Source organism: Engraulis encrasicolus, chromosome 15 (genome assembly GCF_034702125.1).
Source record: "Engraulis encrasicolus isolate BLACKSEA-1 chromosome 15, IST_EnEncr_1.0, whole genome shotgun sequence".
NCBI classification, from domain to species: Eukaryota; Metazoa; Chordata; class Actinopteri; order Clupeiformes; family Engraulidae; genus Engraulis; species Engraulis encrasicolus.
Window position 1 is genome coordinate 31,068,840 of NC_085871.1, and position 19,106 is coordinate 31,087,945.

Below are 19,106 nucleotides of genomic sequence, written 5' to 3' on the forward strand. Positions count from 1 at the left end.
TGTGTGTGTGTGTGAGAGAGAGAGAGAGAGGAGGTGTATTTACATAGTCAGGAGACTCTTTCTGTTGTGACTATGTGTGTGTGTGTGTGTGTGTGTGTGCGTGCTATCTTACCCCCCACCACTCTCTCTCTCTCTCTCTCTCTCTCTCTCTCTCTCTCTCTCTCTCTCTCTCTCTCTCTCTCTCTCTCTCTCTCTCTCTCTCTCTCTCACACACACACCCCCACACGAACACACACTCAGAATGTGTATTGGTATTTTCCTCCTAGAGCCTGCTCTGAAATTCATCTCACTCCTTGACAGCTCCGGTAAGGCTGACAGCTTTTGATTTAGGTGCTGATTCGGCCTCGCCTGCCTCTGAGACACACACACACACACGCACACACAAACACGCGCGTGCATGCACACACACGCGCGCTTGTATGCACGCGCGCACACACACACACACACACACACACACACACACACACACACACACACACACACACACACACACACACACACACACACACACACACAGGTACACATACACACACACGCACGCACACACATGCACACACACACATGTATGCACGCACGCACACACACAGGCATGCAAACAAACACACGTGCGCACGCACGCACGCACACACGTGCACACATACACACGCATACACACACACAAACACAAACTCCTCCCTGTCAATCTGATTGATTTCAGGTAAGATGAGGCTTGAGATTGAGTGCTCCTCACTTCTATCTTTTTAATCCCTCTCTCTCTTTTCCCCCTTTCTCTATATTCTCTCTCTCTCTCTCCCTCTCTCTCTTTCTCTCTCTCTGCCTTACTTCCACCTTCCCTTATTTTCTCTACCCTTCCTCCTCATCTCATCTTCTTTTTTTCAACATCATCTTCATGCTCCCTCTTGCTCCCTCCCTCTCTTCTCACCTCCGTACAGTCCCACAATGCCCCGCCCCCCTGTCCGAACCCCCCTCTGCCTCGCTCCTGGACCTCCCCAATTTGATATCTGCACCCTTTCACTTCACGCGTTCACCCAGCTCTCTCTCTCTCTCTCTCTCTCTCTCTCTCTCTCTCTCTCTCTCTCTCTCTCTCTCTCTCTCTCTCTCTCTCTCTCTCTCTCTCTCTCTCTCTCTCTCTCTTCTCTTCTCCTCCTCCTTCTGCTCCTAGTCTCTACTTAGCTGTTGGCAGTCTTGGCTTGGCTGGCACCCTGCTGAATCTATCTGATGTGTTCAAGGCTTTCGTCTGACCATGATTCACTCATCTGTCTTCCTGATCCCCTCTCTCTTGTTATCCTACTCATCACCCCCCCCCCACACACACACACACACACACAGACACATCTCTCAGTTCTACTCTGATCATCTCCAGTCATCCTCTAAACACCTCTTCCATCCATCCATTTAAAATCCGTATTTAGAATACTTTTGTGTATACTGTAATTTGTATTTTAAAAGATTGGAAAAAAAATGTAGTTTGTATTTAAATACTTTGTGCTGTATTTGAGTATTTAAAATACTAATAGCCTACTCCGCTGATCCTCCGCCCCACGGCATATCCCTCCATCCCACTCTCACCTCCACTCGTCCCACTCAGGCCCACGCGGCTATCCTCCGCGCTTCTCACCCAAAGTCTCACCCCCCTATACTGCCCTACAAATTCAAAGTGGTAACTACACCAACATTGAAACTCATAAAAATGCCCTCAAAACCTTGGTATTCGGTTGGATATTGTAGTTACTGCAAATTTGACAATAGGCCTATTTCTGAAACAGGACCCTTTTTTACATAAGACTTTGACACAAGATAAAGGAGATGTAATGAAGACCATTTCAACTTTCAGTCTAAACTCAATTTTGACAAAATATGTGACAGAAGTTAATTCTGATGCTCCTTTTAAAATCTTAATACATGGCCCTTTTTACAACCTTAATCAAATTAGCAATGACTAAGTCATAACATATTACTAACGACTCCGAGTAATGTTGTAGTAATATACTATAATAGGATTGTACAGGTAGCTGTTAATACCTGGGCATTGCTGCCTGTCGCACCTCCTCCGGTGCCCATGGGTCAGCGAGAGAAAATAAGACTTGTGACACAAACATCTATACTGTATCAATTACTAGACAAACATAGGGAATACACATTCATAATGCATGCACAGGAGGTGCCTTCCTCAACCATCTTCGCAGGTAGCTGTAGCCTTACGCCAGAAGCAGATGTCATCAGGTGGTGTCCAGCCTTCTCTGCGGTGTTTCCGCCCTGAACCACAACACCGCCTACTCCAGCTTATGGGCCCACAGTGAGTGGCCAGTCTCACTGCCCATCTGCTCCCTGCGTACAGCTTTCCTCCTCTCTCTTACACCATCAATACATACGTTCCATACATTTGATAAGCATAAAAATAATAATAATAACTAAATAAAGGAAAAATAACCCCTTCCTTGCAGCTGTGCTCGGGTGCGTTAGTTGCTGGGGCAGCAACAGTGCTGAGTGAAAGGGGCCAAATGCGCCGAATGCTTACTGACGAGTTGTTTGTGAGGCAGTTGAGCTGTTTGGTGTTCGTTGGCTGCTGGCTTTAACCCCTTCCAAGCAGCTATGCTCAGGTGCGTTGGTTGCTGGGGCGGCAACAGTGTTGAGTGAAAGGTGCCGAATGCGCAAGGCGGTTGGGAGATAGGCTTGCTGTTCCCTGCTGATGTCTGGGGGTTAGGTGTTCTTCCCCCAGTTGCTGTCCTTCCTCCGCAGCCAGAGCCAAAAACTCCCTTTCTCCGCCTCCTCTGCCAGTTCCTTTGTTGCCTTCTTAAGCCTCCTTCCGGTGACTCCCACGTCCTTTAGGAGGCATACAGTCGACAACCCCATAAATCCTCTGCATCCAACCTCCACTGGGTAGATGGTAGTCTTCCAACCCGCCTCCCGGCACTCAGCAGCCAGCTCAGAGTACTTGGCCTTTTTTCGCTCGAAGGCAGCCTCAATCCCTTCCTCCATTGGCATGGTGAGCTCAATGAGGGCCACCGCTTTTGCCTTTGTGGAACACGCCACTATGTCTGGGCGGAGAGATGTGGTGGTAATCTCTGTGGGAAACAGAAGCTTCCCGTCCAAGTCGACCTTCATGCTCCATTCCTGGCCGGGACTGAAGGGCCTTGATGTTTCTCTTTGCCTGATGCTTCTGATCCCTCCTTCCGTGACAAAGGTGGTGGGGTCCTCTGTCGGCGATGGTATTCTGCTATCCTGTCTGCACTCCTCCAGTACTTCGGCTAGCTTTCTCAAGACTTGGTCGTGGCGCCATCTGTAGCGGCCTTGTGATAGCGCGATTTTGCAGCCTGTCAAGATATGCTGGAGGCTTGCATTGGGAGCATTGCAGAGTGTGCAACATTACTCATTTCCAAACCACTGGTGGAGGTTCCGAGGGCAGGGGTGCGTGTCATAGGTTTAGCGTTTAAGGAAGCTGAGTCTTGCCTGTGGGATCTTCCACACGTCTGACCAACTGATATTCCTGTTTGAGATTCCCTCCCAGGTTGTCCAGCTTCCCTGCCGTCCCTGAGACACAGCCTTGAACTTGTAGCGGTCTTCCTCCATCCTCGTCACCTCCGCCACCACCATCTCCCTCCTTTCCTTGCGATGGGCCTAGGACCAGAATCTTGGTGCATCTCCCCATCCTAGGCCTGCTCTACCTACCTGCACTCTGCCCATGATTTCCTTGTGCTGCAGCCGGCTTACAGCTTGGTCGACCTCGGTGTGGGCATTCCACTTGCGGCCAGTCAGTACCCTGGCGTTAGCCTTCCTGACTGACTCATCTGTGGACTCCCGAAGCTCAAGGACCAACCTGGCCTTCTCTTGCATGTAGCCCAACTGTAGTGACTCATTCATATGAATGAGTTGGCTTTCCCATCCATCTTAGTCACGGTTGATGAGGGGATCTCGCTCATTTTCAGGGGCCACATTACCCTCTGGCAGAGTGTAAACTGGTAGCCCCAAACCTTGTACTTCCCAGGGAGTTGGCTTTGGTCGATCCTGGCCAGGCCGTCACATAGCTGTTTCATGACGGTCTTCCCCATCTGTTTATCAGATAGTTCCGCGGTGTACTGCCTCCCCAGGCTTCTGATGGGTTGCTCGGCAAGAAGTGGTATCTTTTCTAGTCCGACAGGAAAGGTGGTGCAGTCGTTCCTTACTCCTTTCCTAACTGACAGTCAGGGGGGGGGGGGGGGGGGGGGAACAACCTAAGAAAACATTTAAAAAAAACACTGCACCCCATTAGGGGAATGATTTATTTGGGAAAAAGGTTCCTTCTTAATTTTTGATTTGATCCCTTTTGGTATTTTGGGGTTGGAAAATTTTTTTTTTGTGTTTTTAAGTTGGTTTTAAAAAGGAAAGTTTTTTTTTTTTAAACCCCCCCCTTTTTGGGGGTGATTTTTTATTGGTAGTCTTCATTTAAAATTTTTACCCCCCAACCCATTATGCACTTTTTTTCTGTTTAAAAAACCTTCACCCCCTGCTTTTTCCCCCCTTTTTTTTTTTTGCCTTTTTTACAAAAACCCTTTTTTTTTTTTTTTTTTTTTGAACCTCTCGTCCCCTCCCCCCCCCCCCTTTTTTTTTTTGATTTTTTTGGTAAAAAAAAATTGCCAGGAAAGTAAAAAAAAGGGAAAAAAGTTTTTAAAACCTAAAAGTTTAAAGGGGGGGAAATTTACATGGTTTTTTTGGTGGGGGGTCGTCTGAAAAAAAAAGAAAAATAAATTTATGGGGGGTGTTTTAAGGGGGGAGAAAAAAAAAAAAAAAAAAAAAAAAAAAAAAACCCAAAAAAAAAAAAAAAAATTGGATGTGAAAGGTATAAAATAATTTTTTTTTTAATTTTTAATTGGTTTTTAAAAGGGGGGGGGGGGGGGGGGGGGGGGAAAATTTTTTATATTTTTTTTGCAGTTTTTAAATAAATAAATTGGGGGGGGAAATTTTTTTTTTGAAGGGGTTTGGTTGGGGTTTTGGTGTTTTAACATAGGGTTGAATGAAAAATTTTTTAAGGTTGGGAATGTGAATTTTTTTGAATTTTTTTTTTTTTAAAAAAAGTTTAAGGGTTTTTTTGTTTTTTAAAAAAAATTTTGTTTTCATTTGGGGGGGAAATTGGGACTTTTTTTAAAAGGGGGGTTTTAGACCCCCTTTTTATTTTTAAAAAAACCATTTTGGAAATGTTATGGGGAAAAATAAACCAAAAAAAATTTTATTTGTGTGATGGATTGAGGGAAATTTTGGGGGTTTTGAAATTTAATAAAAAAGATAGGGAAAAAAATTAAAAAAACGGGGAAAAAAAAAAAAAAAAAAAAAAAAAAAAAAAAAAAAAAAAAAAAAAAAAAAAAAAATTTTAGGGGGTGGAAAAAAGTATTAGGTATTGAAAATTAATTTAGGGGGAAAAAAAAAGAAAAAAAAAAAAAAAATAGTAAAAAAAAACTTTTTTTTAAAAAAAAAAAAAAAAAAAAAAAAAAAAAAAAAAAAAAAAAAAAAAAAAAAAAAAAAAAAAAAAAAAAAAAAAACCAAAAAAAAACAAAAAACAAAATTATTCAAAATTTGGGGGGGTTTTTTTTTTTTTAATTTAAAAATCATTTTTTTTGTATTTTTATTGGGGGTTTTTTTTTTTGTTTTTTTTTTTTTTTTTTTTTTTTTGTGTAGAATTTAAAATAAAAATATAAAAACCGAGACAAAAGATTTATCCCCCATTTAGGTTTGAAAAAAGGTTTTTCAAACTGAACCTGATGGTTTAAGGTGTGTGGGGGGTTTGGGTGGGATTTTGGGGGGTTTTTAAAATGGTGTGTGTGTTTGGGGGGGAAAGAACCCAAAAAACCCCCAAGAAAAAACCAAAAAAAAAAAAAAAAAAAAAAAAAGGGGGGGGGGGAGTAGGGGGAAATTTGGTCCCCGGGAATAAGGGGGGGTTTTTTTTTGGTTTTATGTTGGTGGGATTTTATGATTTTCATAGGGAAAAATTTTGGAAACCCCCGAAACACACACAAACAAAAACCCCCCACAACAAACACAAAAAAAAAAAAAAAAAAAAAAAAAAAAAAAAAAAAAAAAAAAAAATTGGTTTTTTTCCCTAAGTTTTGGTTTTGGGGTTTTTTTTTGTTTTGGGAATGGGTTTGTAGTAAAAAATTTTGAATTTTTGTTTTAATCCAAGCATATAAAAACAAAAAAAAAAAAAATTTCCCCCCACAACACCCAAAAAAACCCCAAACCCAAAACACAACACCACACCCAAAAACCAACCCCAAAACCCCAAACAAACTTCTATTTTCCCCTCCCTTCCCCTTTTCTCTTCTCCTTTTCTTTCCTGCCTCCCCCCTCCCCCTTTTCCCCGGGGGCCCGGGGACGCAGGCACCCACACACACACAAAACCTTTCCTTTATTTTCGTCACAAAAACCCCCCCACCACCCAAAACCCCCACCTTTAAACATTTTTAAAAATTTTTAACAAAAAATTTTTTTCCTCTTTTTTTTTTCTTCTGGGCGGGGAAAAAAAAAAAAAGGGAAAATTCCCAAAAGGGGTGGGGACAAGGAAAGGGACCCCAAAAAACTCCTTTTTTGCCCAAAAGGTCCCCCAAATTAAAAACCCCCTAAAACCTTGGAAAGGTACACATTTGTTTTTCCAAAATTGTTGTTAAAAGGGGGAAACGCCCCAAAAAACCCCCCCCCCCGGTTGCCAATTCGGCATGAAACTTTACCCTCAAAAATTAAAAATTTAAAAAGGGCCCCAAAGTTAACCCACGTTCAAATTTGGGGGGAAGGGAAAAAGGTAGGGGTTTTGCTACCCCACAACCGGAAACCCCGGGGAAATTTTCACCCCCGATTCATTCAATGCCCACAAAAAAACTAATTAGTTTTATTTCACCCCACAATTTGGGGAACAATGGAATATGGGGAAAAAAGGGGAAAAGGAAAAAGGAAAGGAAAAGGGGGGGGTTTAAAGAAGGAGAGGAAAATTAAAAGGGGAAAAAAAAAAAAAAGAAAGGTTTTTTTAATTGGGGGGGAACCGGGGGGGGGAAGAGAAAGGGGAAAGGAGAAAAAGGGGAGAGAAGAGGAGAGAAAGGGGGGAGAGAAAGAGAAAGGGGAAAGAGAGAGAGAGAAAAGAGAACATTGGGGAAAAGGCGTTTGGGGGGGGTAATGGATAAACTTTTTGGGGGGAGGAGGGGGGAGGCAAAAAGGGGGGGGTTTTTTTAAAGGATTTTAAGGGGGGGCCCCCTCCCAAAATTAACTTTTCCCCCTTTCCCCCTTTTTTTTGGGGCCCCCCCCCTCCCCTCCTTTCCCCCCTTTTCCCCCCTTTTTCCCCCCCCCCCTCCTCTCTCCTCTCCCCCCTTTTTCTTCCCCTTCAATCCCAAATTTTTTTTTTTTTCCCCCCCTCCCCCTTTTTTCCCCCCCTCCTTCCCCCCTTTTTTCCTTCTCTTCCCCTCCCCCCCCCCTTCCTCCTCTCTTTTCTCTCCTCTTTTTTTTTTTTCCCTTTTCCCCTCTTTTCTCCCTTTTTTCCCCTTTTCTCCTTTCCCCTTTTTTTTCTTTTTCTTTTTCATTTTTCCCCCCCCCCCCCCCCCCCCCCCCCCCCCCCCCCCCCCCCCCCCCCCCCCCAAAAAAACCCCCCCCTTTTTCCCCCCCCCCCCCCCCCCCCCCCCCCCCCCCCCCCCCCCCCCCTTTTTTTAAAAAAAACCCCCCCCCCAACCCCCCCTCCCCCCCCGGGCACCCCCCCCCCCCCCCAAAACCCCCCCCCCCCCCCCAAACCCCCCCCCCCCCCAAAAACCCCCCCCCCACACCCCCCCCCCAAAACCCCCCCCCCCCCAAAAAAAACCCCCCCCCCCCCCCCCCCCCTTTTCCCCCCCAAAACCCCCAAAAAAAACCCCCCCCCCCCCCTTTAAATTTACCTTTTTTTTTCTTCCCCAAAAAAAACCCCCCCCCCTTCCCCCCTTTTTTTTCCCCCCCTTTTTCCCCCTTTTTCTTTTTCCCTTTTTTTCCCCCCCTTTTTTCCCTTTTTTCCTTCCCCCTTTTTTTTTCCTTCCTTTTTTTTTTTTTCCCCTTCCCTTTTTTTTGTTTTTTTTTTTTTTTTTTTTTTTTTTTTTTTTTTTTTTTTTTTTTTTTTTTTCCCTTTTTGGGTTTTTTTTTTTTTTTTTTTTTTTTTTTTTTTTTTTTTTTTTTTTTCTTTTCCCCCCCCCCTTTTCCCCCCCTTTTCCCCCTTTTCCCCCTCTCTTTTTTTTTTTTGCTTTTTTTTCCCCTCCTTTCCCCCCCCTTTTTCCCCCCCCCCTTTTTTTTTTTTCCCCCCCCGGGGGCCCTTTCCTTTTCCCTTTTCCCTTTTCCCCCTTTTTTTTTCCCCCCCTCCCCCCAACCCTTTTTTCCCCCTTTTTTTCCCAAAATTTTTTTTCTTTTTTCCCCCCCCCCCCCTTTTTTCCCTTCCCCCTTTTTCCCCTTTTCCCCCATTTAAAAAAATTTTTCCCCCCCTTTTTTTTAATTTAATTTTTTTTCCAAACCCCGGGGTTTCCGGAAAAACCCCCCCCCCACGAAAAAAAACCCACCAAAAAAAAAAAAATTTTTTAAAAACCACCCCCAAAAAAAAAAAAAAACCCCCCCAAAAAAAAAACCACAAAAAAATTTTTTTTCCCCCCAAAACCCCCCAAACCCACCCCAAACCAAAAAAAAACCCCCCCCTTAATTTTTTCCCCTTCAAAAAAACATTTCCCCTTTCCCCCCCAAAAAAAAAAATTTTCCGACCCCCTTTTTCTAGTTTTTTTTCCCCCTTTTGCCTCCAAAAAACCCCAATGCAGAGGTGCATAATTACATGATATGGATATGTATAAGTGTAGGCCTATGTTATTATAGCCTCCTAGCCTATAGGCCTACCAAAAAGTTTGAGTCAGCCTTTGATCTCTCAAAGGTGCAGTCTACTGAGTTGTAGGCTAATGCGCATCCAGGATAAAATGGTCACATCTTCAAAATAGGCCTATATTTCTTTTGACATTTTGCTAATGTAGCCTAAACCAAATCAAAGACATGTTCAACACAAATGTGTAAAATAAAGCCTAGGACTAAAAAGATGCTGCCTATGCCTAGGCCTAGGCCCAGGGCTCCAGAGTGCGACCAATTTGGTCGCATATGCGCCCATTTTTTTCAATGGTGCGCCTAAAAAATATTTTTCGATTTTGTCGATGCGGTCATTCCTTCAACTCCGCTGAACTACCGTAGCTTTCTCCCCCTTCCTCGTTCACAGGCAGCCCGACGTTTCAGAATAGAATGTTCGACTTCGCTCAACTATCCGAGTTCACATGTGGCAGCGAGTTTTGTGTTCTCAACCAGGCGAGTTTTGCAACGGACGAGAGAGTTAGGCTACAAGCACGGTAAAAACAGCAAAATGACGTGAGGATATTTTAAACACGAGAGTCACAATCACGGGGAAAAACGAAATGGCTTGAGCGGATATTAAACATTGCCACACAAAAACGCAGACGGCTGCGAATAATTGCCCGTTTGAGCCGCGTGCAGAGTTGGCCAAACAACAGGTGACGCGCTAGTCTGTCGGGACTTCTGTGAGAGTTTTTTGATAGCGACTAGGGCAGGCTACATACTGCCTATCAGTCGGCAAGGCATCGTTCATGCACCTCGAGACAGCACGAGAGAGAGAGAGAGAGAGAGTGAGCGAGCGAGCGCACTAGTGCTGTCGTGTCTGTTCGTAGCACTTGCTAAGATACGATACCACAATCATTATGCAGAGGGAGAGCGCTCAAAACGGGGAAATAGACAAAACCCACCTCAGATTCCACTGTAAACATAAGCTAGGCTATTTGTGTCTAATGGTTTTTAAAATCATGACATTTTTAGCAGGGTTTGTTCCATCCATCCATCCATCCATCCATCTATCCATCTTCATATTGTAACTCTGTGCTTGTGCCGTGTGCGTTGCCTTATTGCAGAAATGGCTGGTATGTTGATCTTACTAGTCAAACACATACTGACTAAAAGGCTACTAATTTGGTCTTTTCTACCAGCCAAACTGCTTGTAGCCAAGATGTGTTAGTTAGGTAGCCTACTGTCATGTCTTTTATAAGGAGCACATTTGGAAGACTAGTCTATAGCACATGAAATGCTCCAGGTCTTTTAAAAATATAGCAACAATAATAGAATAATAATAATAATAATAATAATAATAATAATTTATTATTTATAATAAAAATAATGTATTACTATTATTATTATTCTATTATTGTTGCTATTGTCATTATTTTTAATTATTATTATTTTTTTTTTTTTAAAGCTGAGGTGCGTGTGTGTATGGGGTGGTGAAAACATTTGGGTGCACCTAAATTCTGTGCTGGTGCACCTAAAAAAAAATTTTAGGCGCACCAGTGCAACCAGTGAAAAAAGTTAGTCTGGAGCCCTGCCTAGGCCTATTAGAAATTAGTTTAGTCTACAATGAAAACACACTAGCCTTCCTCAGCTAATATAAGATGACACTAAGATGACACTATCTAACATTATCTATTCCATCTGCCATTTATATGCCAGTAGGCCTACACAATATTGAGCGTAAACAGGCTGACAACGATGAACTAGGTTGCGACGAGCACTAAAATTTCGTTTCGTTGGAGTCTGATGGCTACGGCTCTGTTCTCTGAATGTCCCTGAGGTGACGCCGTAGTTAGAAAAAATGCGGAAATGTACAGTGAACTGCGGAAAAGTTGACAAAGAAGTGAGAAGTGTAAGTGTTGCATTTTGATTAATTCTGAGGTTTGAAAGTCTAACATATTACAAAGTACTTATTTTTTATATATAGACATGAATCTTGATAATGTTATTTTCACAATTAGTGTAATTATTAGCTTGTTACGTGGCAAAGCGAAGCGGGGGCTGTTGTTTTTGGACTGTTGTGAAGTAACCGCAGTGAACCAAAAAACAACTGTCAGCTCAGTTCAATGCCTCAAAATGTTACATTATAGTTGATATTACGTGGTGTAGAAGTGTATCTTCTTGAAACAAACCTGTTTTTGGTGATGTATTCTAAATAGTTTCAAAAACGGCAATGGTAGGCTATGTCAAAACGTGGAATTCACGTCATGTTATTGACGGGTAGCCAGTTCTAAATTAGGTATACTACTAACTATTTGAGCATCCATGGTCAAAATCATTTTATCACTCACCTCGCAGCCTTCAATGAACGCCCAGGCGCCGCCAAATTTTGCATTAGGCCCTAGATCCACTGTAAACATTTTAACGCAATGAAAACAAGCACATTTCTATATGAGACATTTCTTTTTCTGACATGCATCTGCCTCAGTGGAAGACATGCAAATACGAGTAGGCCTAGTCTCTTCTAAATTCTTTAGTCTTTCAAAAAGCCAATGGTGCTTAACAAACAAAAGTAACAAAACAAAAATATTTTAAAAAAGCACAAGTAAAAAAACCTTTCCATTCAGCCAATTTAGGATTAGCGGACCTAGGCCATGATAGGTCAGACACTGTTGGACAGAAAACGTGACAGATATTTCACTTTCTAAACTCCTCTTACTTTTTTACAGCTCCGCTTGTGTTACATCATCTGTCATTTGTCTCAGTAGTGGTTATTATCTTCAGACTGAACTGAACAGTGCTGCCAGTGTAACCTGCCACATGTATACATTTGCAACGTAATATATGACATAGGTAGCCTGGTTCTCACCAGATGGTGGGTGTAAGTTATGTGTAGCTCAGGAGCGCACACACACACACACACACACACCGTCTGGTGAGAAACAGGCTAGCATATAGGCCTACTGTAATACATTTTGAATTATCTCGCCCACAATACACACACGTAAGTGACACTGCAAAACCTTCTCACAGTGACTTCCCTTTGTGTCCTGTCATGAACTGCACTGTAAATGATTGCAGTAGCACATTTTTAATGTTTATCTTCCACAGTCGCTGACATGTAGCCTAAAGAAGATGGGACTCCTTTGAAGTTCAACCCCGTAAAACCTTCCCGCTGGCTTCTCACAGTCTAGACTTCAGACTAGCCTAATCCCACTGACCACCCATCAGTCGCCATGAGTAGCAACAGTCTGGACGACGAGGCCTCGGAAGAAGACCCACCCAAGGGGGGTGATGGGGAGGGTGACGTCTGGGCGTCCTCGGTCCGCTGCCTGGGCTACCTGTCCAGCGTCAACCTGCTGGTGGCCGTGTGCCTGGGCATGTATGTGCGCTACGAGGTGTCGGACGAGCCCATGATATTGGTGATCGTCATCCTGGGTCTGTTCGTGCTGGGGATCGGCATCATACTGTACTACTACTTCGCTATGGAGTCGGCCAGCATGAATCTCTTCCACCTGTGGTTTGGCTTCCTCCAGGGGCTGCTGTGCTTCCTGAATAGTCAAGCGCTTGAGGAAGACGTGAAGGAGCAGGTGAGGAGTTATCACACACACACACACACACACACACACACACACACACACACACACACACACACACACACACACACACACACACACACACACACACACACACACACACACACACACAGGCTACTACAGGGGTTGCTTAAGGATGCATGACGTACACACACACACATACACACATAGACCTACGTACACACATATTACACATATTGTACACAAATGTCAAGCATGCATACAACACACATTCATATTATGGTATAGGTAAGGGTCATTTCACGTGAAATCAGACACTTTGGGACCCGACCGACCCGGATTTCAATCATACTTGGTGTGCCTTTTCAGTAGCAAGGTAGCACCCCAGAACTGCATTGGTTTGAATCTGACACTAATATTAAGGGAGAAACAGACAAGGAAACGTTCACATGTGAGGGTAGGACACTATACTGCCCTACAATCTTAGAACGCAGTATAATTCAAAATGCCAAACTGAGAAAAAAGGCTTTAAAGTTTCCTTTCTGTCCACGCGACTGTGTTGGAGGTAAAGTGGTGATGACACTTCCATATAATACTTTTTTATGGTGAAAATTTATGCACGCAAGAAAAAAGCAAAAAAAACAACATTCTCATTACTTTTTAGCTGAAAAATCATTATACTGCGCTCTGTTGTGGTATTACTGTCTACACCAAAACCACGGTGTCAATGGAGAAGTGCAGTATAATTCGCATTATACTGCGTTCTTGGCTAGTAACACGTAACCTCCTAAAACCAAAAAGCGCAGTATAATCAGTTTTTTGCGTTTTTTTCCGAAACGGGACCAAGTTGGGCCAAAAAAATTTAACACAAGAAAAATAAGGTATTTTAAAGCCAATTTCCGGTCTAAACCCATTTTCGACCATTTTCAAGATACTGCGTTCTGATATTGTAGGGCAGTATACATTCAGCCTTGAATATATCAGTCAGTGTTAGTCACAAAAAGATGCCTGTGGTGTTGTTTGAAAGCTCTTTTCTGGCTCTACATATTACACAATCACCTTGGAATACAACTACTCTCAGAATATGAATTATGATAAATTGAAAAATTAAAAATTGAATATCTAAAAAACTTATATTTTAAAATGGCCAGTTCCTTGTCCAAACGTAGCCGGCAATGTCATGAGCAGCACCTAAAATGCTGGTGTTCGGTTTTTTATTCATTTCAGAGAGAAGTTGACTCACAAATATGGCATCATACAGACCACTTACTAATAATATGGTAATACCATAGTAGCATCACATGACAAAACAAAAACAAAACAAAAATGGTCAGTGTCCATGGTCCCAGGTTTCAGAAAACTAAGGCAGATGTCCATTTATACACACCAAATGATGATATGTGAATGTTTGAACATTCCTTCTCTGTGTACCTGTGCCATCTTCCCTTTACCGTACTTTAAAGAGATAATCAATGGCTACACTCTCATTTTGTACTCTACCAGTGCATTTGAAGCAGCAGCTGTGTCTTTTTTAGATAATGTATAAGTACGTCCCGTTGCAGTTACAGGTTCCACTACCAGAAGCACATCCTGATGATCCATGACAAGTCTATCTGGTCTGAAGGGAAAAGTGAAGGATGGAGATGGCCCATGAGGATGCAGGAAGTTCAGTTTCACCTCTCCAGTGCTCGGCATACATTCCTCAGCACATGCTAGCCACCAGTTGCCATCATATACAGCTACAACATACCCTTTGATGCTTGAAAATGTAACACATTCCTTTACTGAGCTCACTCTTTCAACTCTGCCTTCTCTGAATGCTGAAAATGGCCTAACTTCCACTGTGTCCATTGACAATGGGCAGAAGCTGTGTAGTTTTTGAGTACCTGGAATAGTTCTTGCAGATTCAAACCTTTTCAACAGGTTCTCAGCTTCATGATGGTACATCTCTGTTGTGGCAAACTGGCAATGGATGTTCTTGACATTATCCTTGACAAATTCAAACAGTTGGTATGGCGTTACAATTTAATTGTCAATAGGACGCTGCAGACTTGCTCGTGCAGCAAGCCATTTAACTGTCCCTCCAACGCCATCACATGGACCTTTGCCATGTGATGTGGCAAAAAAGTGCCACTCTGCAGGTATGTGAAAATCTGCCTCGTGGTGGCACAAATTTGTTGTGTTTTTAAGGTTCTTATATTGTGCAGCACAGCCATCAGAAAAAATATAGGATCTTCTTTGGACGTTCTGTCATTGATGAAGTGTCACTGAGGAACTGAATTATGAGCTTCTGAAACAGATGTACAGCAATTGTATCATGAATGTTGCAGTCTGAAATAACAACAAAACAGATTTTTTTTCCCAGTTTCAACTGATCTTGGTAGTAGCATACAAATGGATGGATTGTGGCCTGCACTGGTTGTTCCAGTGAAATGATTGAATAGCATCTTGAATTACAAAACTATAGTTTTAAAAACGTTCCTGGTTCAAGGGAGTCAGTCAAGGATAATGTCAAGAACATCCATTGCCAGTTTGCCACAACAGAGATGTACCATCATGAAGCTGAGAACCTGTTGAAAAGGTTTGAATCTGCAAGAACTATTCCAGGTACTCAAAAACTACACAGCTTCTGCCCATTGTCAATGGACACAGTGGAAGTTAGGCCATTTTGAGCATTCAGAGAAGGCAGAGTTGAAAGGGCGAGCTCAGTAAAGGAATGTGTTACATTTTCAAGCATCAAAGGGTATGTTGTAGCTGTATATGATGGCAACTGGTGGCTAGCATGTGCTGAGGAATGTATGCCGAGCACTGGAGAGGTGAAACTGAACTTCCTGCATCCTCATGGGCCATCTCCATCCTTCACTTTTCCCTTCAGACCAGATAGACTTGTCATGGATCATCAGGATGTGCTTCTGGTAGTGGAACCTGTAACTGCAACGGGACGTACTTATACATTATCTACAAAAGACACAGCTGTTGCTTCAAATGCACTGGTAGAGTACAAAATGAGAGTGTAGCCATTGATTATCTCTTTAAAGTACGGTAAAGGGAAGATGGCACAGGTACACAGAGAAGAAATGTTCAAACATTCACATATCATCATTTGGTGTGTATAAATGGACTGCCTTAGTTTCTGAAACCTGGGACCATGGACACTGACCATTTTTGTTTTGTTTTTGTTTTGTCATGTGATGCTACTATGGTATTACCATATTATTAGTAAGTGGTCTGTATGACGCCATATTTGTGAGTCAAATTCTCTCTGAAATGAATAACAAACCGAACACCAGCATTTTAGGTGCTGCTCATGACATTGCCGGCTATGTTTGGACAAGGAACTGGCCATTTTAAAATATAGGTCTTTTAGATATTCAATTTTTAATTTTTCAATTTATCATAATTCATATTCTGAGAGTAGTTGTATTCCAAGGTGATTGTGTAATATGTAGAGCCAGAAAAGAGCTTTCAAACAACACCACAGGCATCTTTTTGTGACTAACACTGACTGATATATTTAAGGCTGAATGTATAGTGTCCTACCCTCACATGTGAACCTTTCCTAGTCTGTTTCTCCCTTAATATTAGTGTCAGATTCAAACCAATGCAGTTCTGGGGTGCTACCTTGCTACTGAAAAGGCACACCAAGTATGATCGAAATCCGGGTCGGTCGGGTCCCAAAGTGTCTGATTTCACGTGAAATGACCCGTAAGCATTGACTTGATTTTGAGCACCTTGTTTATTACCATTTAATCCATTTTGTCCTAGCACTTTTTGGAAAGGGGTGCCCTCTGCCTTTTAAATCCTAAATACCGTAGCCTCCGAAGCACATATAAACATGAAATGAGTTGCATTTAAAAGCTAGGACCCTCGTTTTGCCTTAGAATGTGTTCATTCAGCTCTGACATGCCCACATTTTTAATAAAATAGCTCAAATATCAAGAACCTGAATGCAGCGTATATGTGTTTCCAGGACACAATGGCTTAAATAAGTTTACAATGTTTCATTACTGTCTGTTCGGCAATGCTAAGCCTCAACGATTGTCTCCAAACTTGTATCAGTGGTGAAAAGCACTTCTGAACCGATAAGCTGCCCTCCATGCTGAGCAAGCAAGTTTAACCTCAGATGGGGTCACCGACAGGCCTATTCACTATTTGCTAAAAATACTCAACTACATCATAGCAACATTGCTATGACAGTGCCGAGAGCCTTGACAGTAAGGTTATAACATCGGCGCTGCGCTAAGGGGTTAAAAGTGCGCCCCCTCTCATTATTGTTTTGTTTAGAGACAATTCCGTCTCCAACCAGTTGGGCAGCCGAAGATGAAAATCTTTGTGTCGCTCCAAACCTTTGATGCAGATTATCTATTGGGAGCTTGTACTTGGCAAAATGGTAACGACAATGTCTTAATCGTTGCTCTCAGTAATGTCAGAGAAATGTTGTTCTGATGTGTTTGAGGGTTTTCAGCAATCTGTAAGTGGGATCGCCGGCAAACCTATCTGCATAAAACGCATACACAGAGATGGCCCATAGACACACACACACACACACACACACACACACACACACACACACACACACACACACACACACACACACACACACACACACACACACACCCCTCCGAACGTTCATATTTTCCTCCCTGTGCAGGTGACCAACTACCTGCTCCTGGCCAGCGTGTCGGCGCGTGCCCTCTGGGCCGTGACGGAGCGTGTCGGCGGCAGCGCCCGCTACCGCGCCACCCTCCTCACCTCCGAGGAGGTTCTGGAGCTCCTGGGTTTCGCCATCGCCAGCACCACGCTGCCCCTGTACAAGTCGGCCGCCCTGCTGGCGCTGACGCTGGCCCTGGCTGCCACCGTGGTGGACCTGAGGATGAAGTCCCTGCTGGCCCTGCCCAACCTGGTGTGCTTTACCGTGGTCACGGCCGTCTGCTTCTTTCAGGTGAGCTGTGATGCACGCACGCACGCGCACACACACACACGGTGGCAGGTAGATTTCAAAATCTACCAGTCACTCACTGTTTTTACCAGTCAAAGTGACTAGTGGGTTGAAAAATGTACCCGTCTGTTACGACCCTGGCTCGTTACAAGGGTTGAAACATAAAAGAGGGACACAACAACCAAAATACAGTTTTCAAATATTTATTTTCAAATGTCTTCAATGGCCAAATGTCTAGGGGTTGGATGATGTCAAGCGTGTGTGCATGCAAAGTATGTGTCAGTAATCAGTCAGTCAGTTCCTAAAAACAACAGAACAGAGAGAGCAACAGAAAGAGCAGGAGAGAGAGAAAGGAAGAGCAAAAGAAAGAGAGAGATTCAGAGAAACCTGGAAGTAAACCCTATGTGCCTATCCAAAACCTAAATAAACCAAACCTAACCAAGGCCAACCAAGAGCCTCCAATCCCTACCCAAAAGTGCCTAACAAAAGAACTGAAGCTAGCTTCTTAAATACCCACCACCAGAGCCCAGGTGCACTCAATTAGACTAATCAGGCCCCACCCCACCTGTGCACTGGCAGAGGATACCTGCAGGAGAGCCACACCACAGTGGGTTTACATACAGTGTTGAATCTCGCCCTCCAACCCGTGCCTGCAGTTCACCTAGGAAGCGCTGTCGACAGCAGAGGTCATAAGGCTGGCGCTAATAACTGACAATTGTGCTCGCTGTCGGCTGAAACTTGATAATATTACTGTAAGTTCTGAGAAACCAATGTGGAATTCAATTAAATATACAATAACCTGGGAGTTATGTCCTTCTGATTTCCTACAGCTTTGGCATTTATGAGTCAGGCTCCGCTAGCATCTTGCTAACAAAATTGCTTTACGGCCGTCGTGATCACAGCAATGCAGCCGGCCGACCAATCCAAACGCAGTGTGTGAAGCCACTCGTGATGTCATACTGACAATAAAGACGTATTTTACAAAGATCCAGCGAGTTTAAACATTCAAATTAAGTGCTGTTTGAAAGGATAATCAATCCTGCCTTTTGGAAAAATAAAATGAAACGATGATACCAATTCTCTCCCAAAGCAATGGCAGCATCGTGGTTGAGCTCCATGGGACCCCATTCATTTCAACAGCCTCTGTGCTCCTTGGCGCTCCTCTGCGCTGTCTGGATGGCGCCACTTAGTGGACAGTACCACCCGGAAAAAGTCGCGAGATTCCTCTCTCGTACTACCCATAAACACTCTCTGGCCACACCTATCCCTACCCGTGCACTGGCAGGGAATGGCCTGGAGGGGGAGCACAGGGGGTCGTAACAGTCACCACTGAAATGTACCCGTCATTGACAGGTGGACGGGTGCTTATTTCCATCCCTGACACACACACACACACACACACACACACACACACACACACACACACACACACACACACACACACACACACACACACACACACACACACACACACAATTGTGTCACTGGCTGTTGCAGCTACCTGAGGATGAAGTCACTGCCGGCCTTGCCTGACCTGGTCTGCTTTACTGTGGTCACGTTGGTCTGCTCCTTTCAAAGTGAGCTTTGATGAACGCACATAAAAGAGCACACACACTACAATAGGTGAACTTTCCATCCTGAGGCTGACTCTTGCTTTGGCTGTAGCCTGCTCCTTTGAGATGAGCTGTGTGGCACACACACACACACACACACACACACACACACACACACACACACACACACACACACACACACACACACACACACACACACACACACACACACACACACACACACACACACACACACACACAGGCTGG

At 43.6% G+C, this 19,106-nt stretch overlaps 1 protein-coding gene across 1 annotated transcript in view; it reads left to right on the plus strand.

The window, feature by feature from the left end:
- The first annotated feature begins 10,635 nt into the window (after nucleotides 1–10,635).
- tmem168a (transmembrane protein 168a) overlaps nucleotides 10,636–19,106 on the plus strand; it is a 37,330-nt gene continuing 28,859 nt past the window's right edge. The window contains exons 1-3 of the mRNA XM_063217382.1: nucleotides 10,636–10,702; nucleotides 11,902–12,380; nucleotides 16,999–17,289. Of these exons, the coding sequence (XP_063073452.1) occupies nucleotides 12,027–12,380; nucleotides 16,999–17,289 (645 nt within the window). The 5' untranslated portion in view covers nucleotides 10,636–10,702; nucleotides 11,902–12,026. The remainder of the gene's footprint in view (nucleotides 10,703–11,901; nucleotides 12,381–16,998; nucleotides 17,290–19,106) is intronic.